The 20,728-nt window shown below is 39.8% G+C and overlaps 1 protein-coding gene across 5 annotated transcripts in view; it reads left to right on the forward strand.

The window, feature by feature from the left end:
* LOC113063393 (disks large-associated protein 2-like) overlaps positions 1-20,728 on the forward strand; it is a 142,786-nt gene that overhangs the window by 64,257 nt on the left and 57,801 nt on the right. For 4 of the 5 annotated variants that reach the window (XM_026233750.1, XM_026233751.1, XM_026233754.1 and 1 more), the window contains 3 exons: positions 4,350-4,561; positions 9,412-9,568; positions 17,098-17,317. In XM_026233750.1, the coding sequence (XP_026089535.1) occupies positions 4,350-4,561; positions 9,412-9,568; positions 17,098-17,317 (589 nt within the window). Of the gene's footprint in view, positions 1-4,349; positions 4,562-9,411; positions 9,569-17,024; positions 17,318-20,728 lie in introns of all 5 variants that reach the window. The other variant, XM_026233753.1, reaches the window with a different exon arrangement.

Raw genomic sequence — 20,728 nt, forward strand, 5'->3', positions numbered from 1 at the left:
AGTCCACTATCATCTCCACAGTTTTGAGTGTGTTCAGCTCCAGGTTGTTGTGACTGCACCAGAAAGCCAGCTGCTCAACCTCTTGACTGTAAGCAGATTCGTCACTGTCCTGGATGAGGCCGATTACTGCTGTCTCTTCTGCAAACTTCAGGAGCCTGACAGAGGGGTCTTTAGAGGTCTAGTCATATATGTAGAGGGAAAAGAGCAGTGGGGAGAGCACACACCCCTGAGGTGCTGGATGAGAGTTTTTCCAGACTCACTAGATACTGCCTGTATGTCAGGAAGCTGGTGATCCACTGTACAGAGCTGGGTCAGTTTATACAGGAGGGTATCCAGGATGATGGGGATGAAAGTGGAGCTGAATTCCACAAACAGGGTCCTCACATAAGTCCCTGGTTTGTCCAGATGTTTTAGGATATAATACATTCCCATGTTGACTACATCGCCTACATCTTTTTCACCGTCCCTCTGTGTAATGCATAATAAAACAATGCTTATAAACACAGAGCTGCTTTGTTTACAGTGGTTACCATGGAAACAACTCTTTTTCTGCTGTTCCATAAGCACCACCTGCTGTCAGACAGTAGATTTACATTTTCATTCAGCCTGTCTGCATTTTTTTTTTTTTCGCAAATGCGAAACCAGTAAATGGAAAAGTAGATGAAAAAGCACTTCAGATTTTTTTATGGAGCAGATAAAATGTATAAAATTTATAATTTTGATCCTTTACTTGGTAGATAATATTATGTTGTACTGTAAGTCACCTGACCAAGATTTTTTGTTTAAAATCAGCCATCTTTTTTTCATAATATTGTTTTAATGTTTATGCAAACTAAAAATGGATAGTTTTGCTAATTTTATTTGTGATTTGTTGGTAAACAAAGTGAAATGATTAAGTACTTTTTTAACATTTCCAACATATTTTAACAATCTATTGATAAAATGTATAACTGTGATCATTAGGGCTGCACGATATTGGGAAAAAATTACATTGCGATATTTTATTTTTCTGCGATATACATTGCGATATGAAATCTCATGAAATTTTTTCTTACAAACCAAAATGGGGTGAGCACACTTACATTGTCATTTTAAATGATTTAAACATCAACACCATCTAGTCAATTGATTAATATGCGCGAGGGAGAGAGAGCAAGACAGCGATTGTGTTGTTTGAAGATGGTCTCTCTCTCCCTCTCCCTCTGTCTCTCTCTCTCGTGCGCGCACGCTCTCTCTCTCACGCGTGGTCTCTCTCTCTCTCTGCCCTGTTAAAACTTTCACTCTATGATGGCTGAGCTGTGCGATTAATCAGCGAATCACATTCGTCAAGGGCCAGGGAGCAGCTGGCCCGTAAAGTTAATGAATAACGAATCAACTATGACAACCTACATCACACATCCTGCGATGTGACTATCATGGATTCGTACATCGCGATATCGATGCTTAAACGACACATTGTGCAGCCCTAGTGATCATGGTCACTATAATCATGATATGAAATTTTCAAATTGAAGCATATACTTATGAAAAGAGATAAAACGCTGTTTGAGGTAGAACAAGGAATCTGTTGTCTGTTATGCTCTGCTGAGGAGACGAATTGGTGCTTTTCTCATGATGCTGTCTAGACATTGTCTTTGATTTTATCACAGTGATGTGGTTCAGAATCCAGTCAAGACACAGAGAATATTAAAGTGCCAGTGAATATGTTGGCTGAATTAGTCCTACTATTAACACAACAGTTACCACAAAAATGCATTTTGAATCATCTGTCAAACCTTTTAAAGCGCCGTTGTTTTCAACCACAAAAATTCCTTAAAAAATTGTTAGTCACTCACAAAGAAAATGAATAGGACCTCTTTTTCAAGGATTTAAGAGCATAAATGTAAAGCTTATAATATTATAGTACAATCAATCTTCTACAAAAAAACAAAACAAAAAACTTCTGTATCATTTGATCTGTAAAGCTGTTTAAGTAAGTAAGTTAATGTAGGCCTCTCGGGTTTATAGTGTTGCATCGCCATACCAGTTGTTACACTGTCTGTTATTTTTTTGTTGTATCAGTTGTCTAGGCAACTGTGCAGCTGAAAACGTAACCAAACACTTTTTGTAATGTTTTATTTGAATGAAACAAGTGTACTGTATTTTAATTTCAGTTTCAGTTTATATCATCTGGGTTTTTTTAATATAAAACTATGCGGATGGCGCTCTGTGGCGCGGCAGAAATTTGAACAGCGTTCTGAGTCGTAGCTGGGCGCCGCGGACAGACGCCGAATGGCGCCGCCGGTGTGTGTACACCCATAGAGAATAATGTGTTCGAATTTTAAAGACGTGGCGCGACGCGACCCGGCGCTGCGCTTCTCGTCCGGTGTGCGACCCCCTTAAGGCGAGGAGCGAGGAGACAAGGCATACACTCAAACAATAGTCTTTTAATCCAAAAATCCAGAAGGTGACACTTGGCAGGTGGGAAACACCTGGGTAGACATTCAATCTCAGACAAAGACAGACAGCACAGAATTGAACTTAAATGAAAGGGACAGTAGGAGAAACACAGGTGTACAGAAAGACTAATTAACTAACTAGGACAGGAACATGACCAAATAAGGACAAACAGGAACATTTCAGGGTAAAACACGGCACAGAGCAGTTCAGAATCCTTGCATCAGTGTACTATAGTTATAAAATTGGATATTAAAATTTTTTTGTGTGTTTTTTTTTAGCAATATTCTTTCCATTTACATCAAGTATTTTAATGTTTATGAATTTGTGTCATTCACTTTCACTGTAAGTGCCAAACTGTAATTTACAACTGTAACATATATATATATATATATATATATATATATATATATATATATATATATATATATATATATAATTCGTTATAAATATATATATTTTATAATTACAGATAAATAATAATAATAATAATAATAATACGTTTTGTAATTCATATGAACTCTTTTTCATTTATACAATCTGCACATTCATTTATACTCATTGTATATATTTGATTTGATCTTATTTTACAGTACAGTATGCAGATTATAGTTTGTGTGAGACCCACCAGTCGGTCGGTTATAACCTGTTTGTAACATCCTTTTTCTAGAGAATAGCATAAATTACATCGGCACACATTACATGAATATATATTCTTTGTTGAATTACAGAGTACTTGCACTTGTTTCCCTCTCAATAAATTGCTCTGATTACCTCCGGTATAAACAATAATTGTTTCTCATCTTACACACATGTATAATTATTTTTCATGTGTGGTTGCTATGACTACATCCTACACAAATTTCTACTGTTATCCCTTGAAAACAAACCTGGAGGTGTTAAGAAATGCTGTGTTCATATGCAAGCAATTTTTTTAAGGTTAAAAGGTTAGCCTTTTTTTCTCACTGCCATTAAGCTAGTGATTTTAGTATGTCCAGCAACCGTCTACAGCCAGAATATGAGATTTAAAACAAGCCATGTGCTGCTTTCGGCAGCATATTTGAAGGAAAATAGAAATAATTATGAAACTGCATGTAAAAATTTACTTAATGATGCAAGAAATAGCTCCACTGTTCAGCTAATTGCTTTTAATATACATATAAAATGCACTTTTTTTGAAGACTCTACATTTAATTCACAATTCTAAGAATATATTCTTTTAAAGATTATTATTTACATAAGTACTCATTTTTATGCTAAAATGTATCTCATGAGTCATACATTGATAACCATAACAATGTTTAGGCATCTCTTTGCTGTAAATGACAAATACAATATGTATGCCAACCATTTTTGGGCGGTTAGCTTTTTTTGCCATTTCTTGTAAACTGCTGTTGTTGTTTTTAAGGGAATTCTGTATAATTTGTCACTGTAATAAAGAGCCACATTTTCTATACACAAATTAATTAAGCACTTGGATAAAGAGTGACAACCTTATGCAGTGTGCATGTGCTATTGCTAAAATTAATAAAATTACACTGCACCTCCAGTATCCCTCAATGTATTAATCGCCTTCTGAAAGCTGAGATTCATCACAGGCAACTGTTGCTCTACTGACGTCACACTGAGAAACAATTACCACCCTAATAGAGCTTTAGATTATGAGAGTAGCTTCTGCTAGTTATATCATGATATTTCTCTTTGAACTGCAATACAAGCATGCTGATTCCCAGTTCATTTACTGACCTGATCGCTATTTGATCACCTCACAAAAAAACATTTCTTTTTTTTATTTTTTTTTCTCCACGATATGCTAAAATATTAGTAAAAAAAAAGAAAAAAAAGAAAGGTACTGTATTCTCTCATTCTGCGTGTAAGAGCAGGCTTTGATGCCTTGTTCTTTTTCCCTGCAGGTGCCTCAGGATGAGTGGGGGGGTTATCCAGGGATTGACCAGGAGGAGATCCCATGTCGTCGAATGCGTAGCAGTAGTTACGTCAAAGCCATGGGAGACGATGATAGTGGTGAGTCTGATACCAGCCCCAAGACATCACCTCAGAAGACTGTGCGGTCTGATGCTCTTGTCCTCAAATCAGCCATGCAGAGGCCACACATAGACACCCAAAGGTATGTCTGAATAGATCTTAATTGTTCTCATTTTTAATGCTGAGTTGCCCATGACTGTCTGCCTGTTGTTTATCTTCCTGCCTTGTCAAAATGTTTCTTCTCATTTTAAAAGCTTGAGTGGTTCCCAGGGTGTTTGCAGAAATGCTCATTGGAATCAGCTGGTTTTCTCTAGTTTTGAAGTATAGATTCTGTGGTGTTTGAGGGGGTTTAGGACTTCATTATTATTATTGAGATAAAATGTGAACTATATGATCTTTTAATATTCTTATTATCTTGATTATTATCTGTATTATTATCTGTTATCTTTAGACCATATTCAAGCCACAGGGTGTAAAATGTACTGTAGGGGTTTAAACAGTTAGTGTAAAAGAAGAATTATAGTGTATATTTTAACTGACCCTTTTGTCGTCCCAAACCTCTATGACTTTCTATATATATATATATATATATATATATATATATATATATAATATATATATTTTTTTTTTGTGTGTGTGTGTATTATACTCCATTGACTTTCATTGTATGAACATCAATTTTGATACAAATTAACTTATTTTTTGTTTTATAGAAGAATACATTTTGTACAGGTTGACAGCAGTGATGTGGATGTTCATGTTGAATTTGTAGATTTCGGCCACGTACAGGTGTGTTCCAGGAGCTGGAGAGTTGCTGAGATCATAATTTATCACCATGGTGCCCTTCCTGAAAGACACTTAACTCACATTGCACCAGAGACTGTGCCTATAAAAAGTCCACTATGAGATGTTATGGTCAACAGATGCTACTAAATAACAATAGGGACACTTCATTAAGACATCTCAGGGCTTAACTGTCATTGACTTATGTCTTTTAATGCAATTGCTGGTATGAAATTAGCAGTAGTCTGCAGAAGAATATTGGATTTTGATGCTAGGAGCGTCTCAAAAATCTCAATCAGATTAAACAACCCTGGCAATATGTTAAATGATTTGACATTGCTTGACATGGGCACCTAAAATAGGGAAACTGTAAAATGTACAGAGTAAGATTAAGTAGTAAAATCATTAATAATAAGTCATTAATAAGTCATTAAGTACATAAGTAATTTTCATCTAGAAAAATGTATTTGCAATTGACTATTTCTTTGAATAACTTTGGCAATGCTTGCAGTGCTACGTTGAGAATTTTGTTGTCCAGACAGTCATTTTTATTTGCTGTCAAACTGATGATAAGAAGGGTGTCTGTTTGGGTGCCGGTGCGACATATCTAAAAAATGGAAAACAACATGAGGCACAAGGTGTCTAGTTTGCTCCAGAGACACTATCAAACTCCGTATTTCCCAAAATAGTTGCTCTGTGTGTCAATTTGTTGCCTACAAATCCTGCACACTCAGAAACGTGTAAGCTGGGTTCATACAGCTGCTAATGACACAGTAAATGCATTCATTTCCAAATTTGTGTTCTGAGTGGGCACTTCTTAGCAAGGAAAGGTATCAGTTACCATTTCAGTTACTCATTCTGACTTACCCACAATTCTGCACTGTATCATTTTGAACTTAAATTTATGCTGACTAATGTTTGATTGGATAAACTTAGAGTAAACTAATCTTAATGTTTGGTGGTAATAGGTTGTTTTATAGAAATATTTATCCCCAAAATCAATAGTTCACTCTGTTGTTATAAATTTTAAAGACATTTTTGGCTTGTATTATGAAATCAAGTGTGAAATGACAAAGTGACTGAAATTTTGGGATAATTTGATATCCTTGATATTCATTAGGGGGGATTAATTAAATTATAACTTATAATTTTTTAGTTATGTGTCACTTAGCAGATGTTTTGCATCCAAACTACCCCTGTGTTGATGAAAGGCAGTCCTACAAAAACCTGGTATCTTGCTCAAGGGCAAAGGAGATTTCAATGACTTTCCAGTTCACAGGCCAAACTAACCCTAGGATTAACCATTGATATAGTATCTGTCGAGTCTTTGAGCCATAGCTCCTCATTTGATCATTTAGGTGTATGAAAGTAAAGCACCAACATTGTTACATTCTCTTTCTCAGTAAATTCAGTCTAATTAATCAGCTAACTACTAGGGAATTAATGTCTGTTATTACAGTTAATTACAGGCTTAAATCACAGCTTCTGTTTTATTACATACTCACGCCTTACCATGATCTCCATTCCTTTCAATACACATTATTAAAATAGGGCATACACCCACACATTGACTACATTTTTTTTTATTTCTGAGGCCTTTGACTACATTGATTAAAGAGTAGGGGGTTCATATGCATACATTCACTGACAGGATGTTTTAAAGAATTTAAATGAGAGGTACAACGTCTTGACTGGTGTGAGTGGTGATACAGGGTAGATGGAGTTTGAGATTATGTGACTCCATCTTTTGGATTATTTATATTATAAGGTGAAGTAAATAATGATCTGAATGCCTTAATTTGCATTTGCTATTTGTTAACCATTTAAAAGTTGATTTTCCTGAAAAGGTTGTTTAAGTATACCAGACAGCCGGGCACAGTAACTCTGGCTCAATCAGTGGTGTTTGTTTGGCAATTGTTTGTCCAACCATTGGAAGACGAAAGAAAACCTGTTTGAAAACAGTCTTTCTTTTTATAATTATTTTTGTTGATTCTAGTGTTGCAGAAATTATACACCTCACTTTTAAGGATAAATAATCAGATCAAAAACTAACTTTTCATGTTTACAGGTGCATCTCAATAAATTAGAATGTTGTGGAAAAGTTCAATTATTTCAGTAATTCAACTCAAATTGTGAGTTGAAAAATTAACTTGTGTATTAAATTAATTCAGTGCACACAGACTGAAGTAGTTTAAGTCTTTGGTTCTTTTAATTGTGATGATTTTGGCTCACATTTAACCAAAACCCACCAATTCATTTTCAATTTTTCATCTAAAAAAATGAGAATACTTCATTAGAACAATAAAATAAAAAAAATTAGTGAATTGTTGGCCTTCTGGAAAGTATGTTAATTTACTGTCCATGTAGTCAATACTTGGTAGGGGCTCCTTTTGCTTTTGCGTGGCATGGAGGTGATCAGATTGTGGCATAGATGAGGTAGTATGGAAGCCCAGGTTTCTACGGCAGTGACCTTCAGTTCATCTGCATTTTTTGGTTTCTTGTTTCTCATCTTCCTCTTGGCAGTAGCCCATAGATTCTCTCTGGGGTTCAGGTCTGGTGAGTTTTCTGGCCAGTCAAGCACACCAACACCATGGTAATTTAACTAACTTTTGGTGCTTTTGGCAGTGTGGGCAGGTCCCAAATCCTGCTGGAAAATGAAATCAGCATCTTCAAAAAGCTGGTCAGCAGAAGGAAGCATGAAGTGCTCCAAAATGTATTGGTAAACGGGTGCAGTGACTTTGGTTTTCAAAAAAAATAAACCACAATGAACCAACATTAGCAGAGGACATTGCACCCCAAATCATCACAGACTGTGGAGACTTAACAGTGGACTTCAAGCAACTTGGGCTATGACCTACTCCATCCTTCCTCCAGAGTCTAGGACCTTGGTTTCCAAATGAAATACAAAACTTGCTCTCATCTGAAAAGAGGTCTTTGAGGACAGTCCAGTTCTTCTTCTCCTTAGCCCATTTAAGACACCTCTGACATTGCCTGTGGTTCAACAAATTCCTCGACACGTCTGGGTGTGGTGGCTCTTGATGCCTTTACCCCAGCCTCAGTCCATTCCTTGTGAAGTTCACTCAAATTCTTGAATCGATTTTGCATGACAATCCTCATAATGTGGTTCTCTGTGGTTCTCTATGGTTCTCTTGGTTGGTTGTGCATCTTTCTCTTCTACATTTTTTCCTGGCACTCAAGATTCTGTTAACATGCTTTGATACAGCACTCTGTGAACAGCCAGCTTCTTTGGCAATAAATGTTTGTGGCCTACCCTCCTTGTGAAAGGTGTCAATGATTGTCTTCTGGACAACTGTTAGATCAGCAGTCTTCCCCATGTTTGTGTAGCCTAGTGAACCAAACTGAGAGACCATTTTGAAGGCTCAGGAAACCTTTGCAGGTGTTTTGAATTTATTAGCTGATTGGCATGTCACCATATTCTAATTTTCTGAGTGAATTGGTGGGTTTTTGTTAAATGTGAGCCAAAATCATCACAATTAAAAGAAGTTTCAAAATTTGAGTTGAATTACTGAAATAAATTAAGTTTTCCATGACATTCTAATTTATTGAGATGCACCTGTATTTGAAAGTAGTTGAGAATTCACACATTAGTTGCTGATAAAAGAGCGAAGGATGAAGTGAATGCTGAAGAAAGTTTCTATACACCTAGGATGCTTCGAGGGTGAGTAGAAGATGGACAAATTTTCATTCTTGGGTGTACTAACCCTTTAAGAGGCTTCAAAAATGTCATCTGATTTGGCTTTCGCTCTCTCAACACTTTTTCTTCTGTCCATATGGTTTGCCTGGTGTTTTCTGCTGACAGATAGTTGCTGTCTATGGCTTTGGACTGAGTTATGCCATCAAACCATATGGGTTAGGCCATCATACCATATCAATTCCAACCACTAACTAATTTGGAAAACTAGTAAAAAATTTGATGGTTGATAAACATGGTGAGTTCATTTTGATGTGTCAGTAGTAATCCAGAACAACCGTAATGTATCGTGTTTTTATGACACTTCAGGGAAAATAGTTTGCTTGCTACATCTTAATTTTGGTGTCTCACATTTGGGTTAATGACATGTCACTTATCTTAAATCATATCCTCAGAGTTTGCCATTCACCATTGGTTTTTATTGCAGTGACACTTCAGTGTAATTCTGAATAGGTTACTCTGTGCTACATTAGTTTTTGGTTGTTCCCTCCATTTAGCTCTGGCTACCACTTACAGACAACGAGAGATATGCGCCCTCATCCCAGCGTGTCTCTGGATCCAGCAACCAACTTCAACCCCCCACAATATCGCTCCAGAAACCAGAGCTACATGCGCGCAGTCAGTACCTTCAGTCAGGCAAGCTGTGTCAGCCAGGTGAGTCCAATCACTCGTAACACCACACGGCACTAATACACAGGTACAAGCAAGGACTATCTACATACAGTAAGTGGTTTCAAGCATAGGGTTTTACCTGTCTGAGATGTCCTGCTTTTTTTCTCAGATTGTGCCTTGAGCTGATGTGAAGATTAGAATTCTTGTAGATTTTAAATGATCTATGCTTCATTAAGGGGTTTCCACTTTAAGCAAGCTTAAGTTGTTGACTGATCATTAGCTGATCCAAGTATGTACAAGTTAGTTTAGGTGTAACAGTTGAATACTTCTGGTGGGGTCTTGTACAACCTGCTGGGTTATCTTTGTCAATCTGGTTGAAGTTGATGGATGACCTTGGCTAAGCTTGTGGGGAATAGGTTGGTCTGATTAACTGTGTTCCAAAACCTAGTTTGATTTAGGTGGTTGAACAGTGTAACTACCAGCTAGTCAGACAGAGAGTGACTGAGTAGTTAATCTTGATCAAACTGATTAGAGTTGGTAGACAACTTTGGTACAGCAGTAGAGATGTTAGTCTGATTAGTTACATATCAAAAACAACTTTGATTTGGGTGGCTTACCAACAGAACAACCAGCAGTTGGACCAAGGAAAACTTGAGAGGTCATCTTGGTCAACCTGAGTAGGATTGGAAGACCACCTTGGCTGGAAAAAAAAAATGTTGAGTTGATTAATGCCTCAGGTTATGCTATTAACCATGGTTCTCTGAGAGGAGAATGAGACAATACGTCCTGTACCAGTCACTATGGGGAACACCTTCAACTTCGACAATAACATTGGCCGGCAAGAACCTATGATGTCACCACAAGTGTGACCACAGTATAAAAGGGTGCCAAGGGAATACGTCATCAACTTACTCATCTGCAATATTTAAACATTTGTCCTGAGGCATGGCTAGTAAAGATGACACACGGTCTCATTCCCCTCTCAGAGAGCCATGGTTAAATGCATAACCAGATATGTTTCCTTTCGAGGGAACTCAAACTGCATCCTCTAGCAGTTAGTATGAGGAACATAATACCCATGCTGCCATGCTGAGGGAATTTTCTGAGATGAGCACTAAGCATCGGCTGCATAGTAAAACCATCTGTGTCACCCCTTGGATGAATCAGCAGTTGTCACAGTGACACTATCCCCTATGGTCAAAGCTACATACCCAAAACAACTTACCTGTTAAGGGCTGACAAAGAAGCCCATTCCCAAGGCGGAGCTCAAAGGCTTGGAATAAGATAACAATGTGATTAATTTAAGGGGATATGTCTGGGTGTCTAGGTATCACCATATTACCAGACCATGTCCTTTCACCTAGGGGGACTTTATACATCTACCCCTAATTCTCCCAGTGGGCTACAGGATAGCTAATAACCTGACCAATGCAAATGGAATTGTAAGGACCCGGTAATATACAGTATTGTTCAAAATAATAGCAGTACAATGTGACTAACCAGAATAATCAAGGTTTTTAGTATATTTTTTATTGCTACGTGGCAAACAAGTTACCAGTAGGTTCAGTAGATTCTCAGAAAACAAACAAGACCCAGCATTCATGATATGCACGCTCTTAAGGCTGTGCAATTGGGCAATTAGTTGAAAGGGGTGTGTTCAAAAAAATAGCAGTGTCTACCTTTGACTGTACAAACTCAAAACTATTTTGTACAAACATTTTTTTTTTTCTGGGATTTAGCAATCCTGTGAATCACTAAACTAATATTTAGTTGTATGACCACAGTTTTTTAAAACTGCTTGACATCTGTGTGGCATGGAGTCAACCAACTTGTGGCACCTCTCAGCTGTTATTCCACTCCATTATCCTTTAACAACATTCCACAATTCATTCACATTTCTTGGTTTTGCTTCAGAAACAGCATTTTTGACATCACCCCACAAGTTCTCAATTGGATTAAGGTCTGGAGATTGGGCTGGCCACTCCATAAAATTAATTTTGTTGGTTTGGAACCAAGACTTTGCCCGTTTACTAGTGTGTTTTGGGTCATTGTCTTGTTGAAACAACCATTTCAAGGGCATGTCCTCTTCAGCATAGGGCAACATGACCTCTTCAAGTATTTTAACATATGCAAACTGATCCATGATCCCTGGTATGCGATAAATAGGCCCAACACCATAGTAGGAGAAACATGCCCATATCATGATGCTTGCACCTCCATGCTTCACTGTCTTCACTGTGTACTGTGGCTTGAATTCAGAGTTTGGGGGTCATCTCACAAACTGCCTGTGGCCCTTGGACCCAAAAAAAACAATTTTACTCTCATCAGTCCACAAAATGTTCCTCCATTTCTCTTTAGGCCAGTTGATGTGTTCTTTGGCAAATTGTAACCTCTTCTGCACATGCCTTTTTTTTAACAGAGGGACTTTGCGGGGGATTCTTGAAAATAGATTAGCTTCACACAGACGTCTTCTAACTGTCACAGTACTTACAGGTAACTGCAGACTGTCTTTGATCATCCAGGAGCTGATCATTGGCTGAGCCTTTGCCATTCTGGTTATTCTTCTATCCATTTTGATGGTTGTCTTCCGTTTTCTTCCACGTCTCTCTGGTTTTGCTCTCCATTTTAAGGCATTGGAGATCATTTTAGCTGAACAGCCTATCATTTTTTGCACCTCTTTATAGGTTTTCCCCTCTCTAATCAACTTTTTAATCAAAGTACGCTGTTCTTCTGAACAATGTCTTGAACGACCCATTTTCCTCAGCTTTCAAATGCATGTTCAACAAGTGTTGGCTTCATCCTTAAATAGGGGCCACCTGATTCACACCTGTTTCTTCACAAAATTGATGACCTCAGTGATTGAATGCCACACTGCTATTTTTTTGAACACACCCCTTTCAACTAATTGCCCAATTGCACAGCCTTAAGAGCGTGCATATCATGAATGCTGAGTCTCATTTGTTTTCTGAGAATCTACTGAACCTACTGGTAACTTGTTTGCCACGTAGAAATAAAAAAATATACGAAATCCTTGATTATTCTGGTTAGTCACATTGTACTGCTATTATTTTGAACAATACTGTACACCTTCATTGTACCTGAGACGGAAACTTTATGTAGGACTTCTCTCCAGGTATACTGGTAGGCATGTACCCCCACAGCCCAGTCAGATGGTATACACTGTTAAAGTATTGGTAAAGATGCATATGTAGAGTGGGACCCATAGTAAAATAAGGTATGATGATGGCAGCATGTGACGCTTACCATAAGAAGAAAGGACACAGGATGCTTAGACTGCTTACCATAAACATGGTTTTTAGAAAGCACTCAGTGCTGTTATAAAGGCCATGAAGAGACCTAGCAACCTGGTATGAATGTATCATGGAGCTCTAGGTAGCAGAGTACTCAACTCTAAGTAAGAGCACTTACATACTCAACCATGCAGATAAATTGACTCATGAGAGTAACATGCTCAAGGGTGTACTGTTGCTCACAGTCCATCAGGAGGGCCGAAAGAATGGGCTAACAACCTGATATGAGTGCTTCACAGGCTTAAAGGAGCAAAGCACTCAACTCTCGGCGTGAGAGGAGAACTCACATGCTCAGAAGGGTGCATAATGGGGCTCTGGGAGTGCATACACATATGAGGGGAAAGCTGCAAAAGGGGAGCAATGCCTTGAGATGGGGGCTCAGACACTCACCCAGGGAGCGGCATGCTTATAGGCAACCCTCTAGAGTGAGGGGAGGCAAAAGATGGCCTAACAACCTGTTGTGCTGGCTACAGAGCTCCGGGAGAGGAGTCCTTGTCTCTTAGATTGAGAAGAGAACTCACAAGCTTGCTCTGGGAGCAGCTGAGTCAGATAACCTTCCAGCAATGAGGGGAGCACTGCCAAGCTTGACCATAAGCAGTGGCTGTATACAGAGACCTAAGAGCAAAGTACTCAATTTTCAAATCAACAAGGGAACTCGCATGCTCAACCTGGGAGCAGCATGCTCAAAGGCAACCCTCCAGTAGTGAGGGGAGCACTGCTAAACTCAACCAGAAAGAACAGTCTAACAGAATATTAAAAGGAGGCCTCGCAACCTGATACATCTGCACACAGGGCTCCATTACACTGTCAATCCCATACCTCAGTATAAAGGCAGAGTGAGGCAAAAACAGCACACAAAGCCATTCATGCACATGATTAGGGCTTTTCAGAGTGAGTACTCAATAATAAGCCTTCAGAATGGTGGAAGTACCATCTCACTCATGACTCAGAGGAAACAGTGTACTCAGGCCACTCACAAATAGAGGAGTAATTCACAAGTTATAGTGGGCATGACAACCTATCATTTTTTCTCACTGCAGAGTGGTTTTCCAGAGTGGAGGAGAACTCAAGCTCAGTACATGTGTCAGAATGGTCAAAGGGAGCTTAGATCTCAAGGAGCCCTTTAAGCCAAGATGTGAATTAGCTCAACTGGCCAGTCTAGCCAGAGTGGCTTCTCAAAGCCAAAACATACAAGGAGGTCACCAGGAAGCAAAGTATGCAATATCACTTGGGAGTTAGAGGAGTGCTGTTGTGCTCAACCTGGAAGGTATCACCTCAAGGAGACACAGAGAGCCTAATAACCTGAGGTGCTAATCTGAGACCTTGATGTCCAAGTAGGCTCCTAAAGAACCTTTTCCACTCTGTGGTGAGATTCCCCAATGATGGTACGGACAGGGAGGGCCAGTAAGACAGGCTTTGTAATCCGCAAGGGAACCAGGATTTTGTGCCAGACACATACTCACAAGAAGCCATCAGTAGTGTTAGGGAGGTACTAAGACATGAATAGCCGCATTTCCACTGTCGGGCCAGTACGAGCCAGGGCTTAAAGCGGCCCGGGCGGGGCTCATAGCCCCAGGCCAGTGGCACCGAGGCCAGAATAGCGCAGGGTTTCCACCGTGGAGCTTGAAGCACCACTGCACGTCACTAAAACACACCCTTTACACGCCTCTCAGAACAACGTCATGCAACCTCAAAATTTCACCAACAAACAGAAGTTATCAGAAAACTAAGAAATAAGTCACTGGAACATGTGCGATCACAAAACGAACATGATAAAAGAGGCCGTTTGTTTGCATGCTTTGTTATATATTCAAATTCAAAAGCATTGATGTTTTAACTATAGAATAAGTGATGCATTGATCATATTGATTTAATTTATCAGGACTCAAAATTATTCACACATAAATACACTTATTTCTATTTTATTTATTTATTTTTAACGCTCATGAAAATATCCTGCTTATTCAGTCGAGTCTGTTTCTGTTTATTAGCCACAGTAGCCGTCATATTTAGAATGAATGATAATATCTCTATTTTTATAAAAAGCTCCCGAACAAAAACATTATTAGGCTATATTCTTTTATGATAGGCAACGTGAGCTAAACTCTCGAGACGAGGCTTGTGACAGATAATATAAATTACTTAATAAATACACGATTGTGATAGAGAATAAGAAGCTGACGTCTGATTTCTTCAAGCGGTCATATTTTACCATGTTTACCATGGTAACATGTTTAGTGAGCATATCTTTTTCATCGCTTATAAATATTTCTGCCTTGTTTAGTGTTTATAATCCACATTGGATCAAGTTATTTCAAACACTCGCTGCTGACTGAAAGAGAGTTTTGAGCTCGACTTATTTAAAAAACTGTTTAATGCTGGTGTTGAAGCTGTTATCTTTCTGAAATTATCCTCATCGCAGACTCTCTGTTTTAATAAAAGCTCCCAAACAAAAATCATTATTATATTTTGATGATATGCAACGTGGAGCTAAACTCACGAAACGAGACGACAAATAAAATGTTACTTAATAAATACACAATTGTGATAGAGAATAAGAAGCTGATGTCTGATTTCTCCAAGCGGTCATATTTTACAATGTTTACTATGGTAACGTTAATGTTTACTGTGCATAGTCTTTTACATCGCTTATAAATATTTCTGCCTTGTTTAATGATTATAATCCACATCGGATCAAGTTATTTCAAACACTCGCTGCTGACTAAGAGTGCATTTTGAGCTCAACTTATTTTAAAAAGTCTTTAATACCGGTGTTAAAGCTGTTATCTTTCTGAAATGATCCGCGCTGACACTCTCCAGACACGGAGAAACTCCGCCTTTGTTAATAACTCCTCCTTTAGCCCCAGCTGGCCCGCTTTGGCCCAAGGTTTTCGTCGGGCCAAAAAACCCAGGCCGTTGGCCCCGAGGAAGCCCCGGCGAGGCACGATCAAGCCCCGGAAGTGACAGTGGAAACGCGACTGGCCCTGGCACGCACTAGCACGCCCGGTCCTAGCTCGATAGTGGAAACACGGCTAATGATGGTAAAAACCCTTGGGACAGTAGATCCAGGCAATCAGTATGCAGTTTCTATCTAAAAGGAACCAGCCAACACATCATCAGTGTAGCATAAGGGACTTTAATGCAAGCACATGGAAGGCACAGCTGGTTTGGCCAAAGGCAAATTGGGATGGCATTTTGGTCAACCAGATCGGAATTTGTAGCTTTCCTTGGCTAGGCAAGTGGGTTAGTTTATATGATATGATGATTTGCCATCAAAAATGAAGTTCCTTTAACTCAGACATACAATGTCCAATCTGCCCCAAACTTCTCGTTTGATAAAACTCTGAACCTGAACAGTTTGACATGTCCAGATTCAGTTATAGTCACAGCGCCACCTATTGCCAACAGGAAGTGACATATTTTAAACTGCGACAAACTACTCCTAGAAATTTTATGACAATAGTTTAAGTTGATGAACTACAATATGTTATAAATCTCAGCATTATTTAGGTTTTTTAACCCCCAAAATACCATCTGACAAAAATGCTTTGTGCTACTTGTCCAGCTCGATCCACCTTAAAGTTAGTATGCCTGTTTGTTTTCCCAAAAGTGTTATAGAGATATTTATTTAAGAACATCATGTTCTATCATGTTTGGTTAGAGAGGCAATAAGGCTTTAAAATTGTGGCGTTACCTTTACTAAATTCTGTTCATACATACAGCTGATGGGTGGCTTTTACAGGATTTTACAGGATTTTACTGAGGGAATAGGTTACATTTGACCTGTTTTGTGGATGTTTTATAGAACATGCTAAGTTTCAAACACATTCTTTTTTTGGGGGGGGGGGGGTAAAATCAGTAATTCAACAGTTATGTAGACATGCAGACTATGTATCTTTATCTTAATATTAAAGTTAATTAAGGAAAGTTAGCCATTTTCTTATGCTTGGTTTATGAAAATCCTTGCTTATTGCTGTCTGCTGCTGTTGACTGTTTGTGTCATTTTCCTTCCGAATGTTCTTCAAACAATCTGCATTTCTTCATTTTCCTATTATGCAATTATATTACAATCTGAAATGTTTTCTCTTATCCTGTTGCTTTTTGACATAACTCTGAGATGCTCAAGGTCGGAAATTGCCAGTGGTATATTCCTCCTGCTAACACTCCTTCATATTTACTGTGCAAAGGGGAAGAATCAAAGTGAGAAAGAGAAAGGAAGAGGAAAAATTAAGGACTGCTATTCCTGTTTTTGTCTCTCAGGTGAGTGAGACTGAGGTCAATGGCCAGTTTGAGTCAGTTTGCGAGTCCGTTTTTAGCGAAGTAGAATCCCAGGCCGTGGAGGCCTTGGACCTGCCCAGCTCTTTCCGCACTCGAAGCCACAGTTACCTGCGTGCAATTCAGGCTGGGTATTCCCAAGATGACGACTGCTTGCCTTCAATGACATCCTCTACTGTCACTTCAACTCTCAGATCCACAACAGGTAACCGTATGCCTCAAATCCCACCTGAAAGAAAGAGAGAGAGAGAAGGCTTAGAGCACATAGCTGCCATACATTCAGCACATGCTGAATTACATACTCTGGCAAACCTACATATGTACAGTGGGATTCCCTTGTGCTTGAGAGATGACTGACTTGAATGTCGTTTCCGTCAGCTCCTGTCTGTTGTTTGTGTTTGCTTTTCTATGTCTTTGTTCGCCGAGTATTGAAAGACGGTTGCCTGCAATTCCCTTTGCACGAGTCATACATCTTTTTCTGGGCTTCTGATTGGTTGGGTCCAGTGGTAATGAGAGGCTAGACTGGGGATCAGAGGGACACAACTCAGAGAGACACAACTCAGCATGTTTTTAGCACAGCTGTCCAGATCATGCAACACACCATAAACAAGCGTTTTCACACAGTACAGAAAGTCAGGTTAAGGTTGGGCACAAAGGCTGCCTTTAGACGTGTTCACAATCCTTATTTTATTTTTGTGTGTGTGTGTGTGTGTGTGTGTGTGTGTGTGTGTGTGTGTATTTTATGTGTTCTATATACTGAAAATGGATTATTAGTTAAACAATAAATATTTTGGTTCTGTTTAGTAAAGGCTGTTTCAGTCCTGAATGCACAAAGCAATGACTGTGAACTGCATTAACAATTTGATTTGATATAACAGTATGTGTTGCATAGAACATCTACATTAGTGAGTAGAAAGAAATTCTCAGTGCTTTAGAAGTGGGGGTCAAAAAGAAAGTTGACCTTACAAAATCAAATCAAAACATTTGTTTAAAATAAATGCAAAATTGAAGTTTTCATTCTTCATCTACATGAATTAGAATCCGAATGAAATTTAAAAAAGAAGATGCTAATTTACTGCCTAGTTAAATGCCTAGTGTTCAACACATAATGTTAAGGGAATTTTTTATCATGTTTATTTTAGATGAGTGTATTATATTGTAGTTTTAACCAACCTCTCCACATGGTTAAGTCCTTTATTTTATAGAAAGTATTAATTTATTGTAGAAAAAGAAAATCTCCTTAAATATGTCTTTTAACCAATAACCAATGTCTTTTTGAATATTATATTGAATTTTACATAATAATAATGTCTCAGTTACGTATGTAACCCTTGTTCCCTTGAAGGAGGGAAAGAAGATGTTGCATCATGACCAATTAATTGGTATCTCACTTCAAGAGACCAATCAACTTTGAGTGTAAACTAAATTAGATGATTGCATCTTGCTGCCGCAGATCACAGCATGAGCATAAAAAGGTAACAGGTGCAACACATACAGTACCAGGATTTCACTGAGGAGTCAAGCTAGTAACCCAGCCGCTCTGTGGTGGTACAACAGCCATGGCAACAGGATGTGACATCTCTGTTCCCTCCCTACATACGTAACTGAGATGTTCCCCTTTAAGTTGGTCACTGTGAGTCACATCGTGACCGAACAATTGGTATCGCTACCAAAGCACAATGGATGCTGCCCCTTCCAGTGTCCTGTGCACTCTTTTTGGTGTAGGCCAGGGCTTGCAACAAGAAGACCAGTCACCATTGTTGTAGCACTACCCACTACGTGAGATCACATGACACTGGGAAAACATACCTGTTCCACTTGGAACAGAAAAATTGCAGAAGCCCCATCATTCCTATTTCGAAAGCACTTACACTTACACAAACCAATATCTATAACCAGCTCTTAGTCTGGTCTACATACCATCTCAAGGCTCGGACAAGACAAAGCAAAGCTAGGGCTGGGTCTGCCTTCTCCGGGATAAGTGCTTGCAGGTTCACCAATTGATCCCTGAATGGATTAGTTAGAACCTCGGGCCCATAGCCAGGCCAGAGCCTTAGGATAACCTGGGAGTCAGGCCGCCCAAACTATAGGCAAGATTTGACCACCGAAAATACGTGCAGGTCCCCTACACTCTTGATGGAGGCCTGTGCAAGCAGGAGTTTTCATTGATAGAAACTTCAGCTCAACTGACTGCAAAGGCTCAGATGGGCCCCACTGTAGTGCTCTGAGCAATAGAGTCAGGTCCCAAGAGATACCCTCCAAGAGAGGGAGGCCAGGAAGGATTCAACCTAAGAAACCTGATGACCAGGTCATGCTTCCCTACCGACTTCCCTACACGGGGATGTGGTAAGCAGCTATTGCAGCAACATAGACTTTAAGGGTGGAGGGATGCCCTTGCTGCAAAAAGGACAGTATAACTTTGATCGGCATCTACGGGGGTCTTCTCAGCGAGAAGAACACCACTCAACTAACAGGTTCCACATCAAGGCATAAGTGTATCTCCTAGACGGTGCTCATGCGGAAGGGATGGTGTCAACTACCTCTTGGTATAGGTCACCTAGAACCTCCACGTCCTGTCCAGGGATCAGACATGAAGTTACCAGAGGTTTGGATGTGGGTGCCACAGGGTGCCCAGTTTCTGAGTCAGTAGATCCTTTCTCAGAGGAATCTGCCAGGTAGGGACCATCACGAGGAGCATTAGTTCTGAGAACCGGGTCCGAGTGGGTCAGTATGGTGCCACAAAGAGGACCTGTTCCTCATCTGCCTGACCTTACACTGTGTCTGTGCAAGAAGGCTCAAAAGGGAAATGCATATTTGTGCAGACCCTGCAGCCAGCTGTGTGCCAGTGAGTCCATGCTGAGTGTTCCCTAGGTCAGGGATTAGAACTGGCAGTGAGAGGTCTCTGGAGAGGCAAACAGATCTACCAGAACGGCTCCAAAATGTCTCAGCTCAAATCAGCTGGACCATCTGGGAATGGTGTCTCCACTCTCCATGGAAAGCAGCTCGTGATATCTCATTGGCTGCATGGTTGTGCAGGCCTGGAATGCGAATGGCCCCTAGCAACCTCAGATGGTTCTGATCCTGAGGAGGAGGTGGCGGACAAGATTAGATATGAGATAGGAGTGTAGACCATCTTTTCATTTGATGCATGCAACAGTCGCAGTGTTGTCCCTGCGGACTGGCACATGCTTGCCGTATAAGTGACCCTCTGAGACAGTTCAAGTCAAGGCATACTGCTAACAACTCTAGGCAGTTGATTTGCCAGTGTAGTTGGGGGACTGTCCAAACCCCAGACACTGCATGCCTGGTGGTGGAGGCATCCGTGTAAACCACAGCATGTCTGGAGACCTGTTCTAGGAGCACTCTTGCCCTGAGAAACACAAGTTTTGCGGTGAAGGTTTAGTGACAGGCCAGTGTGACCTGGTGAGTGCTGCATTGTCATGCCCACCTCTGGATTTGGCCATGGAGCCAGTGCTGAAGTGGTCTCATATGAAGCAGCCCTAGCGGCATCACTGCCTCTGCAGGTGTCAAATGCCCCAGGAGCCTCAGAAACTGTTTCAGTGGGACCGCCGTCCTGCTCTTGAAAATATTCAGGCATACTGAGAAAAGAGATCCT

Source organism: Carassius auratus, chromosome 45 (assembly GCF_003368295.1).
Source record: "Carassius auratus strain Wakin chromosome 45, ASM336829v1, whole genome shotgun sequence".
Classification (NCBI taxonomy): Eukaryota; Metazoa; Chordata; class Actinopteri; order Cypriniformes; family Cyprinidae; genus Carassius; species Carassius auratus.